At 48.3% G+C, this 15734-nt stretch overlaps 9 protein-coding genes across 9 annotated transcripts; 5 read left to right on the top strand and 4 right to left on the bottom strand.

The window, feature by feature from the left end:
- Positions 1–1248: 1248 nt before the first annotated feature.
- K444DRAFT_485698 (HET-domain-containing protein) lies at positions 1249–2334 on the bottom strand (the record flags this gene model as incomplete). The annotated part of the gene is made up of 2 exons (XM_024873102.1): positions 1249–1584; positions 1657–2334. Coding segments are annotated over 2 exons (1014 nt in total), but the record flags the coding sequence as incomplete, so codon positions are not given.
- Positions 2335–3294: 960 nt separating this feature from the next.
- K444DRAFT_665585 (uncharacterized protein) lies at positions 3295–4307 on the bottom strand (the record flags this gene model as incomplete). Its single annotated transcript, XM_024887085.1, has 3 exons — positions 3295–3784; positions 3831–4089; positions 4139–4307. 3 exons carry the CDS (start codon positions 4305–4307, stop codon positions 3616–3618), a joined length of 597 nt encoding a protein of 198 aa, XP_024734063.1. The 3' UTR covers positions 3295–3615.
- Positions 4308–5444: 1137 nt separating this feature from the next.
- Positions 5445–7414, top strand: K444DRAFT_594007 (multicopper oxidase; the record flags this gene model as incomplete). The annotated part of the gene is made up of 3 exons (XM_024878328.1): positions 5445–5633; positions 5682–5799; positions 5849–7414. 3 exons carry the CDS (start codon positions 5445–5447, stop codon positions 7216–7218), a joined length of 1677 nt encoding a protein of 558 aa, XP_024734062.1. The 3' UTR covers positions 7219–7414.
- Positions 7415–7825: 411 nt separating this feature from the next.
- K444DRAFT_615635 (uncharacterized protein) lies at positions 7826–9287 on the bottom strand. The gene is made up of 2 exons (XM_024880772.1): positions 8416–9287; positions 7826–8273 (listed from the first exon to the last, which is right to left on the bottom strand). The coding sequence occupies exons 1-2, from the start codon at positions 9237–9239 to the stop codon at positions 8237–8239; spliced, it is 861 nt and encodes a 286-aa protein (XP_024734061.1). The 5' UTR covers positions 9240–9287; the 3' UTR covers positions 7826–8236.
- A 491-nt stretch (positions 9288–9778) lies between these two features.
- On the top strand, positions 9779–11168 carry K444DRAFT_615634 (uncharacterized protein). The gene has a single exon (XM_024880771.1). The coding sequence runs from the start codon at positions 9841–9843 to the stop codon at positions 10732–10734; it is 894 nt and encodes a 297-aa protein (XP_024734060.1). The 5' UTR covers positions 9779–9840; the 3' UTR covers positions 10735–11168.
- Positions 10802–11316, bottom strand: K444DRAFT_48347 (uncharacterized protein). Its single transcript, XM_024873047.1, has 2 exons — positions 11275–11316; positions 10802–11223 (listed from the first exon to the last, which is right to left on the bottom strand). The coding sequence occupies exon 2, from the start codon at positions 11050–11052 to the stop codon at positions 10849–10851; it is 204 nt and encodes a 67-aa protein (XP_024734059.1). The 5' UTR covers positions 11053–11223; positions 11275–11316; the 3' UTR covers positions 10802–10848.
- A 1-nt stretch (position 11317) lies between these two features.
- K444DRAFT_48346 (uncharacterized protein) lies at positions 11318–11928 on the top strand. Its single transcript, XM_024873045.1, has one exon. It carries the CDS (start codon positions 11517–11519, stop codon positions 11880–11882), a length of 366 nt encoding a protein of 121 aa, XP_024734058.1. The 5' UTR covers positions 11318–11516; the 3' UTR covers positions 11883–11928.
- A 14-nt stretch (positions 11929–11942) lies between these two features.
- K444DRAFT_48272 (uncharacterized protein) lies at positions 11943–13551 on the top strand. The gene is made up of 5 exons (XM_024873033.1): positions 11943–12385; positions 12485–12748; positions 12794–12891; positions 12945–13175; positions 13236–13551. The coding sequence occupies exons 1-5, from the start codon at positions 12018–12020 to the stop codon at positions 13433–13435; spliced, it is 1161 nt and encodes a 386-aa protein (XP_024734057.1). The 5' UTR covers positions 11943–12017; the 3' UTR covers positions 13436–13551.
- A 513-nt stretch (positions 13552–14064) lies between these two features.
- On the top strand, positions 14065–15692 carry K444DRAFT_665579 (uncharacterized protein). Its single transcript, XM_024887084.1, has 2 exons — positions 14065–14610; positions 14657–15692. The coding sequence occupies exons 1-2, from the start codon at positions 14328–14330 to the stop codon at positions 15556–15558; spliced, it is 1185 nt and encodes a 394-aa protein (XP_024734056.1). The 5' UTR covers positions 14065–14327; the 3' UTR covers positions 15559–15692.
- The last annotated feature ends 42 nt before the right edge of the window (positions 15693–15734 follow it).

Here is a 15734-nt window from a genome sequence, read left to right as displayed (position 1 = left end):
CCGAGGGGAAATAAAAGAAGGAGAGAGTAAGGGAAGTTGTAATAGAGGGAAGGAGTAGGGGAAATAATAGAAGGAAGGAAGGAACAAAGGAGGGAAGGGACAAAGGAAGGAAGGAATGAAGGTGCTTGCTTACTGCCACGCTTAAGTCTCTCAGTCACCTAATAATAATTGGGTTTTCGACAAATTCGAGTATTGATAATTGAAGCTCAAGATATTTACCTGTTACAACACAACCTCGCCTTTAAACAAACGCGCAAGTTTTAAAGAGGTTACCTGCAATAGCTGGATTGGCAAATATGATAGAGAAAAGCCAGGGCTGGAGCCACAGGGCGGGTTTGTGGATAGAGAATTTGGCGTTTGGCTTACTTTGGCGGCTTCCTCCTCCTCCTCCTCCTCCTCCTCCTCCATCCCATCTCAACCACAACCACAACCACAACCACAACCACAACCACAACCACAACCACAACCACAATCTCGCCCTCAGAACCTCCTCCCCTCCATCTTCCTCAACTCACTGGACGAAAACTGGAAGTACTTGTCCTGGACCTTGTCTTGGACTTTCAAGCAGGAGGCCAGGGGATATGAGGGGATGTATTGAACGAAATACGAGGAGCATTTGGCTGGGGAATTCGTCATGGACTGCAGAGGGTGAGGAGGAAGAGAGGAGAGTTCATACCTGTACATAGATCTTTCCGCGTGAAATGCTCCACAAACCGCACACAATGAGCTCGTCTTCAGACCCAGTATTATTCTTTTAGATTCGACGTTGACATGACTAGCATTTCGTATAAAGCATCAGATAATGGTGACTTCTGCAGGCTCTTCGTCTTTAATAAAGTCCTCCGAGATGTTGGTCGCCAGTCCCACTCTTTTATACACGCCTTTAACGTCGGTCCTTCGCAATGCGAGGCCCACCCCGTGTCCAAACTCGTTCTGCATAACCAAAAGTATGGCGAGTTTCTCATCCATTCGAACTTCACTCTTCCGGTCCCAAAGAATATGCAAAAGCGGCTCCCCTTTGACATTATCTTTCCTCGGCAGCGAAAATGCCGTTGCCATAAACCTCTCAGGGGCACTTATCACCGCTCTCACCACTGTCTTCATTCGTCCTTTTACCTTTAGAAACCCACCAAACAGCTTCCCTTTTTTATTAGCCCCCGCCGGCTGAACCTTTATCTCAAGTATTTCCATGGCCTTGATGCCATAGGGACCAATATCATCAATACAATACCAGGTGGAACAACCAGCAGAAGCCCAAGACCATGACGGAGCTACATACGCATCCACCACCTCAGTTACCCGTGCATCTCTGACAACTTGCCAAAGTAAGTCAAACGCCAAATTTTCCATCCACAAACCTGCCCTGTAGCTCCAGCCCAGTCTTTTCTCTATCACATCTGCCAATCCAGCTATTGCAGGTAACATATCACTCGGATCTGTGAACCGTCTCCTTGAATAATCTCTAACGGTCCGCCACCAAATAACATGCCAGTCCGCGATGGCGATCCGCTTCATGGACCTCCCACGCCAGGGACTCTTGCGGCTGTCTTCGAAGTCGAGCATTCGGTGTCGCCAATCACCTGGCTCCGCGGCTATAGCAAAGAGGTAGCTGTAATCCATAGGCATGTCGGGATAAAGATCGTACGCTGTGCGAACCTCGTACCGGTTGACAGCTTCTCTACATTCGAAGATCACGTTTGTGCTCGTAAAGTGAAGTACGCGGACAGAAAGTTCGCGTTCTTGAAGTGTCCAGCCCCGCTTGAAAAGAGGGTTTGAGAACAAAGGACCCGTCCAAGCCGGACTGACGGTCAGGAGGAGCCTCGTGAGCTCCTCCGGCCAGCTTCCGAACCACATAGAGAGAATCCGGGAAGGAGAACGTTTCGTCACGAGGAAGCCACCGTCGCAGTGGGACGAGACGCCAGCAGCGATGGTTAGTGTTGCGCAGGAATATACCTGCGCCATGGTCTCTATTTCACGTTCCCGGTCGATTTCGTCATCTTGGATGATGCAGAGGGCGTCTATCCAGATATATCTTATTGAGAGAGAGCGAGTGACCTCGAGAGCTTCTTGAAGAGTCTTCGGAAGCTTCTTGGCATTGATTTCATGTTGGTGGACTGCAAGAGAGGAGAGCGTCGTTCGCCCGCTTTCGGGCATCGAGTCGCTCCAGCAGTAGCTGAGGGCTACATATCTTCGATCGGGGTCGACAATTGCACTTGAGTTGAGGAGACGGATGGAGGATGGGCATTGGACGTCGACTAGGCGTGTTGGTAGAAACGATGAGTTCTCTTGGGGGTTTCGATTGCAGGTTTTGTGGTTCTCTAGGCAGTTTTGGATCCAGGACAGTTGTCTCTTGACTTCGTGTTTAGGATTCTTTCTGGCGCGCGAAGTACCGGTGACTCGTGAAATAAGCTGATCGAAGAGACCAGACATGGCTGAGAAATTTAAGGGTGGCTCGCACGATAGGCCAGAAGAATTCCGTCACGCCATGGATGTTTTCCGGGCCTACAACCTGAACGAAGGTGCGGACTGTGGATATTTAATGGCATACGAATCATACGCGCTCAAAAACTAAGGCTGAAGGCCAAATTCCTGATCGAGATCACAAGGCTGGCGAGCAAAAGGCTGCCTGCTACATCACTCCCCGCCAACATATGCTCGCAGATGATTAAAAGCAAGATTTTGACTTGTCAAAGCGAAGCTTTTGTTTAGAAGGGGTCACCCACCAACCGCCCCTGCCCACGCCTACCCCCTAATTTTTTCCCTCAATTTTTCAAAGTCTTCGGAAAAATTTAAAAACTTTCCAGATTATAGAGAATACTCGAAATATTGTGAATATCGTATGAATTCTTCGAATTTGTAGCGTTAAGGTCTCCAAAATTCAAGTTGAGCGGGAAGGGGGTGTGGGCGATTAGTGAGTGACACCTTCTACGCGAAATGGCTGGTGTGGCAAATGGTTCACGTAACAGGTAAAATGCTCTATCACATAACCTGGAGAAATATTTGACCGGCCACCGGAGGCTTAAGGGGGGGGGGGTTCTCCCCAAGATTAAATACTTATCGTATCTTCTTCAACTTTCTTTCTCCTTTCCTTAGGGAGGGCTTTGTGGGTCTTCCCTCAAGAGCAGACACTCTTTGCTAACTAAGCCCTCTCTTAAAAGAATACTTCCTCTTGCGCAGCTTCGTTACCCGGGGGGGGGGGCTTCAGCTTTATGAGGTCAATATCCAAGGCGGCTGGAATCGGTGGAGGTTTTCAACTGCTGACAACATTTCGTGAGATTGGAAATATCAAGGCATCCAGCAACCACGCAATATACAGTTGGTTATTCCGATGTCCCAGCTTGGCCTGCGTGTCTGCCATGAGGTGGCTGTTCGCAAAATGTGATTGATACTCAACTTGTCGAGATCAAATTCCCCCAATGTTCCGAGAAACTATCAAGAGCTTCAGCAAACAAATATCATTTATCAACACCCCAACCACCTTTTAAGCCTTCCCATATTCCGAAGAGCCCAATTTCAGATACCAAATCAAGACAAATCCAACATCCAACACCTCCAATGCTGACCCATACCCTAAACATCGGACAAAGGAAATTTACACCATTATCCCCACGGATATCATACCGTAAGAACTACAGGCGGAGTGGTCTTCAGAGTAACTGGGAAGGAGCCATTGACAATGTCATCGTTGGAAGCGGCTGCGTTCCAATAGAGCGCGTAAATACCGGTGGTATTCGTCGCGGTTGCCCAGAACATCATTTCATAATCCGAGTCGCTTGCAGCATACCTGCTGGAGTCAGCGTCGTCTTCTTAGAGAGGAATAGAAAACCTACGCAACACTTGTGCCAAAGAACGTGAACCCAGTTGTCACGGCACCAGTGGGTAAGGTACTGTTACTTGAAAAGCCGACCTGCGTGAACGACCCAGTCGTGGGCACGATGTACATTGACTCGGTGGAATTGAACGATACAGTGGAGTTGTTTGGTGAGATTGTCCATGCCGTGGTCGTTGAATCGGAGTCCAGGGTGAAGGTGACATTAGTTTTAACTGCAGCCCATGATGGAGCCGCAGCGGTGCCGGCATACGCGAGTCCTATCTCCAATGTCAGAAAGGTGAGGGTTGCAGAGCGAAAAGATCTTACCATTGGCGTAGAAAACTGGTCCCCCGTTTGGACCCTCACCTGAGGAATCTGTTCCATATACATACAGGAAGATGCCAGACTCTGTTGTACGCTTGTGGTGGAGCGAGGCGGCGCTGGACAGAGAGCAAAGTGCCAATAGGGCGGCAGCAGATGTGGACTTGAACAACATAATGAAAGAGAGTATGGGCTTCAGAAGATACGAAGAGATTGAGAAACAGGAGTTGATTGTTCTTGCTTGAAAGGGATGACCTGCAGCTCGCAGCAGCGACCGATCATTATGTATTCCATACAGCACACTCGTGCGAATAGGAGAGACGGAGGTTTTCGAAGGCAGAAATTTTTCACTTGGCTATAGATCCACCCAGGGAGGGGTGACGCATGTAGAGATCCTGGATAGTTCCTCTGAACTGACGTCTCCAGGGCTGAGCACAATAGTCAGTGGAGGTGACGATATCCTTGCTGTGTCCACAGATTGCCACCCCTGGAGGAAAATATTAGCGAATTTAAGGGGGATTTTCTGTGGCCGTGGTTATACCTCCGAAGATCTATCGCTCGGGACGAGCAACTCGGGACCACACGCTGGTTGATCAATCCAGGCTGAACTGTGGCATTTCGTGTGCATTGTGTCGATCATTGCGTTGCACCATGTGACGCGTTTCAGCAACCCCAATTAGGAAAAGGGGGCAGACGAGAATAGCTCATTTGTTCGCCACGTCCGCAATGCCGGTTCGTCCTAATTTCAAAACACCATGATAGTTTTTCTCCACACCTAGCAAACCTTATTTTGGCATAACATCGGCAACGCAAGTAAAAGGATGTTTCCGGTTTTAACGCCTCTCACTGGTCAGTGGTTTCGTCTGCTGCAGGCGGACAGCCGAATGTCCACGGAGCTTTGGTCCAATTTCAGTCTTCTCCACCTCCACCAAGGGAGCTCCTGGTACGTTTCTTGTACATGGAGACAAGGCTGAGCCTCGCGGCGTCGTCCGGATGTACGTTATCCCAAGTCGTCTGCATGTTAAACTTCGAACCACGAAAGACGTGGGCTCAGATTTCTCGTATCAATCCAAGCAGTGACCTGTTTTTTGACTTCGTTCCAGCCTCGGAGATTATGCCGATCTTCTTTGACTTCCAAAGTTGGATTTGCATGCCAGTGTCTGCCTCTGACGAATCTGAACTCCATCTATATATTCCAGAGATCTGGACTTGGCAATCTCCATCAGCTAACCACCCATCTTCTTCTCTATTCTCTATTTCTTTCTTAAATATTTGGAGTCTCTCATTTCCGTGCCCACCCCCGCTTTTCAGCATGCACTTCTTACCTTCTTTACTGGCTTCGAGCCTGTCGTTAATTATCTCGGGCGTCTCCGCTGCCCCTCATGAGTCTCACTTGGGCAAGAGATGTACCAACTCTGCATCTGATAGATCTTGTTGGGGAGACTACGATCTCTCTACCGATTACTACAACACAGTTCCTGATACTGGAGTCACTAGAGAGGTAATTTTTTCCTTATTTTCTCCATGAAAATATACTGACAGTAAGCAGTACTACCTCGAACTTGTCAACACAACAGCTGCACCCGATGGAGTCTCGCGAAATGTCCTGCTTGTCAATGGAACATTTCCTGGCCCTACTCTCTTCGCCGACTGGGGAGACACTGTTGGTGAGTATCTCAACTCCATTCTTTCCATGGTCATACTAACAATCGAAAGTCGTAAAATTGTATAACGGGCTAGAGAATAATGGTACGGGCTTGCATTTCCATGGAATTCGTCAGAACTACACCAACCAGATGGACGGTGTTCCATCCATCACTCAATGCCCGACCGCTCCGGGAGATTCAATCACCTATACATGGAGAGCGACCCAATACGGCCACACGTGGTACCATTCTCATTTCGCTCTCCAAGCTTGGGAGGGTGTCCTGGGCGGTATCATCATCAACGGCCCTGCAACTGCCAATTATGACAACGATATGGGCGTTCTGTTTCTAAACGACTGGACACATCAAACCGCAGATGAGATTTATATCACTGCCGAGACTTCGGGCCCACCAACTCTTGATAATGGTCTTCTGAACGGCACAAATGTCTATGATGATTCCGGATCCCGTTTCAACATGACTGTCACCGAGGGCGAGTCTCACCGAATCCGACTTATTAACGGTGCCATCGACACTCACTTCAAGTTTATGATTGATGATCACAACCTCACTGTCATTGCCATGGATCTTGTTCCCATCGTTCCTTACACAACTTCCGTCCTCAGTATCGGAATGGGCCAAAGGTATGATGTTATTCTCAACGCCACCGAGACATCTGGAAACTATTGGATTCGCGCAATTCCTCAGACCGAGTGCAGTGACAACGACAACGCCGACAACATCAAGGGAATATTGAAGTATGATTCTACCGATTCAACTGAGCCGACCACCTCCGCGTACTCCTACACGGACAGTTGCGACGACGAAGATGTCTCTGATCTCGTCCCATATTACGCATTGGATGCCAGCGACAACAGTACCGAGGATGACTTTGCAGTTACTGTCGGAAAATCCAACAGTCTCTTCAAATGGTACATGGCAGCTACTACATTCGTTGTAGAATGGGATGACCCAACTCTCCTCCAAATCTACAACGACGATACAAATTTCACCACCTCATCGCACGTAATCGAGCTTGATACCGCCAATGAATGGGTCTACTTCGTCATCGAGACTACTCAAGCAGTGCCTCACCCGATCCATCTTCATGGTCACGATTTCTTCATTCTCGCGCAAGGATCGGGAACATTTGACAGCAGCTCCACAACTCTTTCCTTGACCAACCCACCTCGAAGAGATGTCGCTATGCTTCCTTCATCTGGACACCTCGTCATCGCCTTCCAAACCGATAACCCAGGCGCCTGGTTGATGCACTGCCACATCGGATGGCACACATCTGAGGGTTTCGCTCTCCAGCTTGTTGAACGCTACTCCGAGATCGCCGCTCTAATCGATTACGATACCCTTAACAGCACTTGCGCTGCCTGGGAAACATATGCAACCGCTAATGACATCGTGTCAGACGACTCTGGAGTGTAAACGGATTATCCTCACATTGCTCGCACTATACCCACGCTGCATCGTTAATATTTCTTTTGTTTGTTTGGTCTGGAGTTGCATTGTTTGCGTAGGATGATCAGGGATCTTTTGTTCGGGCAAGGTGATGCATTGGCATGGAGTTTACATTGTGAAAGGGTAGATTTTCCTTAATCTTGTTCTCTTAGAGTATCAAAAGTTCTATCTGCATCGAGTACAAGATCTCTCATTGTGAAGTTTGCTACGAAATGGTTGTTCTGCTTGCAAAGTGATCTCTAATTGATACAACCCCACTCCCGCGCCAGTAAGTTTGTAACCACTCTCCTCCATCGCCCCTTCCACGTTCTCCCCGACCTCGAATACTCATTCCTCTTCAGTCATCCCAAAATATCTTTTCGACCCTTTTCGATCCGTTTCGCTCTCGATTCAATCGTTTGCCACCATCGTCCGACTCTCATTCAGTGGTGCTGTCACATGATCCGCTCCTCCCCCTGAATTAAGCGAAACTTGGCTTGGCTCAAGAGATTTCAACAACTATTTGATTTACACTTAAGTGTACTTCCAGAAATGTGATGTGATTGTTTCAAATATCCTGCTCGGTCTGGGTAGAATGAATTTTATTCATGGAAAAGGCGCATTTCTTGAAATGTTGAGAGTGAATGAAGCGAACCGAGACCCCATCCTAGGACTCACCTTTGATATCGATCAACCCCGTGAGCAATCGTCAAATTCCAATTTACATTAGATTCTGGTCATAAAATTCATATCGTACCATCACAGCTACTATACAACTGTCCCTTCGAAAATCCTCATCACCACTGCTTCACTTTTCCAGCACCGGGGTTGGATGGAGTTTTCGAGGATGAGCTCAACTCCGATGCTGCGACCCCTGAATCAAGCCCATGCGCAGAAGCCCTGGAATTCAATTCGGATATAGAACTTCTCAGCCCCAAATTTCCCAGAAGAGACACAGACCGTAATTCACTACGTCTCGACGGTAGACGGAGTATTGCTTGTAGGATCAGGACCCATCTCTCGCTCTCCTTAGCATCTCGAGTCTATAAGATTTGACAGTTAGAAATTTCATATTTTGAGTGGTCCTTAGAGCGAGTTGATTGTTTATGATCTTCCGAGACATTTGAGGAGACTATCCCCGAGACTTTCGGGACAGATAAGTTAAAGAAAACTATTGTCACTAACTCTCGGTTCTTGGTGATGATTATCGCATCCAGCTCACTATTTGCATTCCGTCTCACAGCTTCGATTTCCTGCTCTCTCTGCTGTTGCAGTGACTCCTTCTCATCTTCGTGTTTCTCCCGTAACGTGTCTAGTTGTTCTTCATGCTGTGCTTTGATTCTCTCAAGAGCCACTTCTCGTTCCCTTATAAAGCCCTTCAAATTCCTCTCCACATCCTTACCCTCAGCCGCTCGCTGATTGACAACTTCGAAGCGCTGGTTGGCGCCCTCCAGATCGCCTTGAAGTTTCGTGATATCTGCTTTGAGATTTGCGATCTCTCGGTTCTTATCTCGTATCTCATCCCGCAATCTCCCAACCTGGGGCCGCAAATTGTTGGCTTCCGTCTCGAAAGGTTGAAGTCTGGTGATCTCCTCTTGACTGGTTCCCGTTTCATTGCGCAACGTCCCCACCACCGGACGGAGATCATTTGCTTCCCTCTCGAAAGGGGTGAGTCTTTCAACCTCCAACTCCGCATCTGCTCTGGCCCGTCTTTCACTCAAAATAGTGTTGTCGCGAGTCTGGATTGTCACATCTTTTGTTTGAACTTCCACCTCAAGCGAGGATATCCTTCTCTCCCTGATAGCAATCGCGTTTTTTTGAGAATCGATTTCCTTGACGTATTGTCCGAGCTTGGCCGTTCGATTTCCTCTCAGGCTGTCCAGGCCTTTTATGATAACTGAGATGGCGAAGTAGCCGAGCAAGATCCCGATGCTCATCCATAGCATGTCGTGTCGAGGGTCTGGCGGAGGAGCTTCAGTCACGGCATGTCCAGCTGTGATGACGGGCATGGCTGCGACAGCTTCTCCGGATGATTGTTCCTGAGCCAGCCCGAGAAACAGAAATGACGAAGAGAGAGAAATGAATCCATCAGTCAGTTCGTGTGAACTGTGCAGCCTCGCCTCAAGTCAGTACTCTGCCTTGGAGCAAGCTTTCTGCAGCCACAATCACACCTTCGGTGAGTGTTGGGAGACAAGCTACCTTTCCTGCGCAGCCTCATGCATTGTGTTCAAATGCGGAGCTCGACAGGCGCCACAAAGCGAATGGGGATGAGGTTGCTCGAAATGGTTCGCTTTATTGGGCGCCACCGGAATCCTCTTCGCTGACTCGTTCTTCTTGCACGTCTGCCTTCAATTATCCTGCCTGTGGTGACAAAGCATAAGACACGAGGTACCACAAGGTTGGAGTAAACCTGGCGAACTCGAACAGTTTTCCTACCCCTACCAAGACAGGCAGACCCCAGCCTTGCCTCACCTTCTCCCAAGATTGAGAGCCTTTTGAGGGGTTCGAACATTCGAAAGTTCCTTTGCTATTGAGATCTATTTCTCGATTTTGCTTCAACCATTTTGCAACTCGCCGATTGTACTTTGTACTCTAATAAAATTGCGAAAGATGTCAATCTCCCCTCAAAATGCCATCACGATCTTCTTCAACGTCACTCCAGACAATGGGCAATGCTTCAATCCACCCGAAGTATTTCTCTGGTTCATATCCATGACCGTAATGAGCTGTACCTGGTCTCTCTTATTCGGGAGTCTCGATTTTCGGAAAATATTACGACATGTCCAAATCCCCCTTTTCGAAGACAAGTCAGCGAACTTCTTTATCAGCCTGACCGGGAGTCTTGTATGGAACATCGCCATGAGTGTTCTGACAGCATACATCTTGACTACAGGGGGACTCGCCTCCTCAGCACCTTTGCGCTACCTTCTCATGGCATGGTTCTGTCGTCCTTTGCCTGGAGCAGCCACTTTGCCTACAAGTTTGTTCGACTACAACGCCTTTCGAGCAAACATCCAAGAAATAATTGTCGTCGAGTCCATCTACGCACTTCCACCTATCTACCTCTTCGGCACAATTGCGAGCGAGTCAATCCATTTTGGTGTTCATGCGAAATACTATCTCGCACAAGATAAGCACTACCACTTTGGATTTGCTTTGCTTCGCGGCGGTGCTGCCGTCGATCTCCTGGCTTGGATCCTTCTTATATTCGTACTGGGGTCGATTGTCTTTGTGCTGATGGAAGAGGGGATATCAAAATCTTTGGCGAGAAAGGATGATAGAATCACATGGACTCTCCTGGCTCTGTGCGTGCTGAGATTTTTGGGTGGTGGGTTGCTGTGGGTTGGAAGTGTGCAGTTGTCTCCGGCGAACTTCTGTCCGACAAAGTCGATGATTACGAAGATCACGCTTCTCTGGACCTTTGTGCCGTTGGTGGATGTTCTGTGGAGGGGAGTTTGGGGAGTTGAGCAGCAGGAAAATGGTAGAGAAGGAAGATACGACTAACATTCTTGTATCCTCACTAAGGAGATATGGCATTTTCAGAAACAATAAAAGAACATATGAATACCATTGATTGAGCTTCGGCGTTGTGGGGCAGTGTGGAATCATAACGAAGGACTACATGGCTCCTCCAATAACCCGAATAACACAATGCACTGTAGCCTCATCCTGCAAACCATAATCCAACAAAGAATTTCCTTCCTTGAGCTGTTTCCCCTTGTAAATAATTCTCAAATGCTCAGGATCGACCCCCTGTCTCGAAGCCACCTTCTCGATGAAAACCTTTACAGGCATTCCTAGCTTCACAGGGCCCACGTTCATCGGCCGGCTCTGATCGACATCTAGAGCGAAGATTGTTCTCAGTTCTTCGCCTGAGAACCCCGCTTCATCGTAAGATGGGAGCTCGGAAGGGGCTTCCACTACAGTTGTGCGTGAAGATGGGGGTGCTCGATCGGGAGCGGATTCGGTGAAGACGTAGCGGATGATTGCTCCCTAATATTCTCATCAAAAGTGTTATAACCCCAGAAAATTAAAATAGCTCACATCTTGAATCCCGCAGGCGTTGAGGGTTTGATCTAATTCATCAGTACAATACTTCGACGTGTGAAGCTAAGGCCTCCAACTCACCGTTGCTCATCTCGTTTCCCAAATGATATAACTGCAAACCCTCCCAACTGCTTGCCGGCTTCCGATTCAACATCGTAACCGTCCTCTTCAGCCGATCTACGGTCATTTCCTTGTAGATTCCATTTAGAACTTGCTCACCAGTCCCATCTACCCCCAAAATGTGGATGTCACTGATCGTTGCGCTCTCCATCTTGCTCTCTTCGTTCCTCTTGATTGACAATCTCAAGGAATGCAAGAGTAGGACTGGATTTAGTATTGTGACCCTGGGGAACGAAAAAGTGCCACGAGGCTCAGGACGCCTATGCTCGCAAAAAGTCCGTGACTACCCAAGGCTCGCGGCGGATTGCCCAAATGAGGCTGTCCATCCTTGGAGTCAACCTAGCCTTGATAGAGTGAACGGGAGAAACCCAAAACATTGGTGCATGTCTCATCACATCTTGAAACTGCTGCACAAAGCCGTGGCTAGATATTGTTGGTTGAAAGTGGTGGGGGTGCGCGAGGCTGGACATAGTGGCGTCAAATGATCCAAAGGCGGATTGGAAGTCTGCCTTGCCTTCCTCTTGACCCGAAGTTCCCCGCAGCTGCCTGCATCTTGGAATCCTCGAACAATTCCCAGTACATTGTAATCTCGATCTCATAGCCTGCCTTGATGCTCAAACATGGTGCTCGTCACTCACACCAAACTATCGACCCCAGAAATGGACGATTGGACGCTGTGTTGGGAAGTCAATCTCCGCTTTCATAATCGAGTTTGTTTGCTCCTAGATTGTTATGTGTGTGGAAAAACACAGTCTTCGAGGAACTACCATTCCACCTTCTTGAGAGACGCAACAAGTTGTCGAAGGGGACATACCTGGAGCGACTGGACTAAAAATACGTCTTGCATTTGTAGCATTTGTGACAAGGATAATGTGCTGGAGATTACAAAGAGGGAGAAAACATGTTTCGTGGAAGGTTGCAAGTCTTTGTTGAATGTTGCGGTGAAAGTTGTGGAGGACAAAATTGATGATGAGAGCATTTTGAAAGAGTGAGTTCAGTGAAGCTGCGTTCAGACAATGTCCAGACTTTCACCGAACAGTCGAATACGAATACGTGCTCAAGAGAGAAGAAAAGCTAACATTCCCAGATATCGAGAGCTGTGGAAGAAGCATCAAGTTTTCACGTGCCTGATTTGCCAATGCGAGGAATCACTCGAAGATGCACCTTCTCGGCCTCCTACCCCCAATTGCAAACACGATCCAAGCGTCTGCTCAGATTGTATGTCAGGATTTCTGTCGAATGCAATTGATAAGGGGGGATGGCAAGAGATTCGATGCCCAGATTCCAGTTGCGATCAAATCTTGTCCGGAGGTGATGTTCAAGCTTTTGCTTCTCGAGAGGCTTTTTTGAAGTAAGAGCCATTCTTCAAGTCTCAAGAAAAGCCTAACTAGAAAAGATATGAAGAACTGGTCACTATGAGAACCCTCTCCAAACTACCAAGCTTCCGGTGGTGTGCGGGTGATGGCTGTGAATCTGGTCAGATTCCGTCAGGAAGTAAGTCAACGCTGGTTGCGAAACATCCTCCCTATCTTATTGACATGGTCCAGGCAGGAATCCGAAATGGAAATGCCGCAAGTGTTCGGCATGCAACTGCTTCAATTGCAAAACACTCTACCACGAGAAGAAAACATGTCAACAATATCAACGCTTTAAACAAGTTGACGGCGAAAGTCTCGAAACGATCTTGAAAACAACGAAAGGCTGTCCCAAGCGTGGGTGTATGAGAAGAGTGGAGAAGCACAAGAGGTGTAGGGACACATTTTGCGAAAGGAAAGGAGGTAAGTCCGTGGAACTCTCAACACTTTTCGACCGGAGAAAGCTGATGAATAGGTCTTAAGGTGGATGCGGGACAGAATTTTGCTGGAATTGTAAAGTCATTTATTCTGCAAACAATAGACACCATCTTGCAGGTTGCCAGTTTGCGAGCGCGCAGACAAGGCCAAAGCCGTCTGCTAGAGATCGGTTGTATGCGGAAGACTGGGACAAGGATCCTGAATATGAGGCTCCTGATGATTTGTACGTGTGGGACAGCACTTGACGCGCCTCGATCTGAAATATCCACATCTCCCGACACGTCGTCAGTATTTCTGAGCACCTTTGAATGCACCAAGGCAGATTTGGAGGGCGCTCGATGGGTCTAGTTGTTCCTACCCTCGTCGTGGATGAGGAGGAAAGATCGTGAGGAGAAAACTGGTTGACTGGGCTCGTTCTGAAATATTCCCACTCGCTCCCTTGTGCTCAGTACATTTGAGAACGAATCAGGGAAGATAATGACGACGTCGCTGCTTCCCTTCCTTCTTCGCAAACTCAACAACAAGCTGGAGTTGTTCTTTCAAATTGTCCGTCTTGCTCGCAAATTTCGTGATCGTGATAGAGTAATGAGAGAAATCGATCCCACTCAATCACACCGCCCACCCGCCGTTGATTCCTACGCCTACAAGAACGAAGCACTGGCTTAATCCTGCCTCGATCCCCAAGAACAAGATCTTTTAAGACAATTTTGTTGCAATAAGTTGAAAACAAATTACTGGAGATGCCCTCTGGTCAATCTGCTTGCCCGTTTTCGACGACCAAAATGCGCCCAATTCCTTGTCACAGCACTATATGTCTATCGAGTTGATTCTCTGACCGTCTTCTGGCTCCTGCTCAACGTACCAAAAATCTGAATGACTTCCAAGTTGGTTGTCCTTGAAGAGCGGTTTGGTGAAAGTGAGCTGCACTGGAATGTACTTTCCCTCTCGTTCTCACCGGAGAACCTTTCACTTCAAACTATGTATTTGCAGCTCATGGAACGCCATTCTGGCAGCATGATTATGAAGTTCATTCTCAGCTTCTGTAATAGAAGAAAGAAAACAGTTTTATTCCTCGAGATATTCACCCACGGTCGCATCGGTCATTGCCAAAGGTGAATTCCCACCATCGCACTTTTCATGAATAAATTTTCTTCCAACTCCGTTTTCGCTCCTCCACTGTGCAACACCTTCCTTCGCAATCACAATCCACAAGTCGCAACCATGAGCATGAAACAGATCGAGCCCTACGTCCGGCGTTGCCCCATAGCTACGTCCTTTCCCGCACCACAGACGCCATTCATCTACTACTTCTTGTACGACGGATATTATAACTGCGAGGAGTTTGAGAAGCTCTTCCCTCGTGCAACGAAGGTAGGACTTGCATGTCTCCAAGGTTGGGTATGGCACATCAATGTCAAAGGTACGCTCCCCGCCCGCGACGTCGCGCGCACCGCTGATAGATTTAGGGAAACAAAACATCCGGAAGATGTTCTACAACGGCGAAGACCCTTCTCAAAACGGCATCAGAAGCATTACTTACGGCTGGGTATATCGCGTTGTGAAGGAGGACGAAGGAAGCTTGCATGGCAAATACGGGGTCGATCGAGTCAGAATGGGACAATGCGTCACTGTAAAGCATCCCTACCTCCCAAGTGCCGTCGCTGGACTCCCCGTGATTCTTTACTGGGACCCTCGCAACACCCGGGATGGATGGAACTGGAATAAATGGAGCAGCAGCGAAGCAGAACAACTCAAATGGAAGAAAGCAGCTGCTTCATTGAGAGGAGCCGGTGTCCCGAAGTGGTACATCGAGCACGTCCTAGATACTGTGAAGAGGGCCAAGCCATACCACACAATCCACGACAACTACACAGCTGAGGACAGTACGATCTATTTCAACCCTCAGGACCTACATTATACTCCTCCAACCACTTTCACGCTACCTGCCCCGCTGCGGCCATACAGTAGTCAAGGACGAATTCAAGGACAGGCCACTATCGGCAGAGCGGTAAAAGCAATACCCAGATCACAACCAACCCCTTCTGGGCCCAAGTCGGTTTCTAGACCCCCATCAATTGCTCGACCACAATCAACTACCGTTCCGCAATCAGTTTCCCGACCCCAATCAAGTCCTCGACCACACTCAGCTACCGGACCACAATCTGCCAACCCACAATCCGGTGCCAGAGCTCGGCCAACAAATCAGCGATCCACCATTCCGCCTCCAACAGGTCCTGGCCCGAACGTCAAGGTGGTGAAGAAGAGAAAGTCGGATTCTAGCGACGATGGAGGACAGCCACTGAAGAAGCCAATGAACAAGAAGCCGCCCCCCGGTCCTAGTAACCTTCGCCACGGAACCCACGCTTGATCGGTGATATCTGGGTGGGCTGAATCGACTTGTACACTTTCTACGCCAGGATGGAGGGATGGAGGGAACGCACCTTGTATCATATTTGAGGATAATGCAGATCATTGAGACAAGTTCTTCGTGGAACATAAATCAAGGTGCTTTGAAATCACAAGTGATGTTGAAGCGGAAGCGGA

This window comes from Hyaloscypha bicolor, assembly GCF_002865645.1.
Source record: "Hyaloscypha bicolor E unplaced genomic scaffold K444scaffold_117, whole genome shotgun sequence".
Classification (NCBI taxonomy): domain Eukaryota; kingdom Fungi; phylum Ascomycota; class Leotiomycetes; order Helotiales; family Hyaloscyphaceae; genus Hyaloscypha; species Hyaloscypha bicolor.
This window is presented reverse-complemented; position numbering and strand designations above follow the sequence as displayed.

Bases quoted from the DNA above. Each gene is read 5' to 3' on its own strand.
- K444DRAFT_615635 (XM_024880772.1), bottom strand. From the start codon at position 9,239: ATGCCCGTCATCACAGCTGGACATGCCGTGACTGAAGCTCCTCCGCCA. The intron at 8,274-8,415 runs GTTAGTGACAAT...CAAATCTTATAG, and splicing joins ATCATCACCAAGAACCGAGA to ACTCGAGATGCTAAGGAGAG.
- K444DRAFT_615634 (XM_024880771.1), top strand. From the start codon at position 9,841: ATGTCAATCTCCCCTCAAAATGCCATCACGATCTTCTTCAACGTCACT.
- K444DRAFT_48347 (XM_024873047.1), bottom strand. From the start codon at position 11,052: ATGAACGTGGGCCCTGTGAAGCTAGGAATGCCTGTAAAGGTTTTCATC.
- K444DRAFT_48346 (XM_024873045.1), top strand. From the start codon at position 11,517: ATGTGGATGTCACTGATCGTTGCGCTCTCCATCTTGCTCTCTTCGTTC.
- K444DRAFT_48272 (XM_024873033.1), top strand. From the start codon at position 12,018: ATGGTGCTCGTCACTCACACCAAACTATCGACCCCAGAAATGGACGAT. The intron at 12,386-12,484 runs GTGAGTTCAGTG...TAACATTCCCAG, and splicing joins GATGAGAGCATTTTGAAAGA to ATATCGAGAGCTGTGGAAGA. The intron at 13,176-13,235 runs GTAAGTCCGTGG...ATAGGTCTTAAG, and splicing joins ATTTTGCGAAAGGAAAGGAG to GTGGATGCGGGACAGAATTT.
- K444DRAFT_665579 (XM_024887084.1), top strand. From the start codon at position 14,328: ATGAATAAATTTTCTTCCAACTCCGTTTTCGCTCCTCCACTGTGCAAC. The intron at 14,611-14,656 runs GTACGCTCCCCG...TGATAGATTTAG, and splicing joins ATGGCACATCAATGTCAAAG to GGAAACAAAACATCCGGAAG.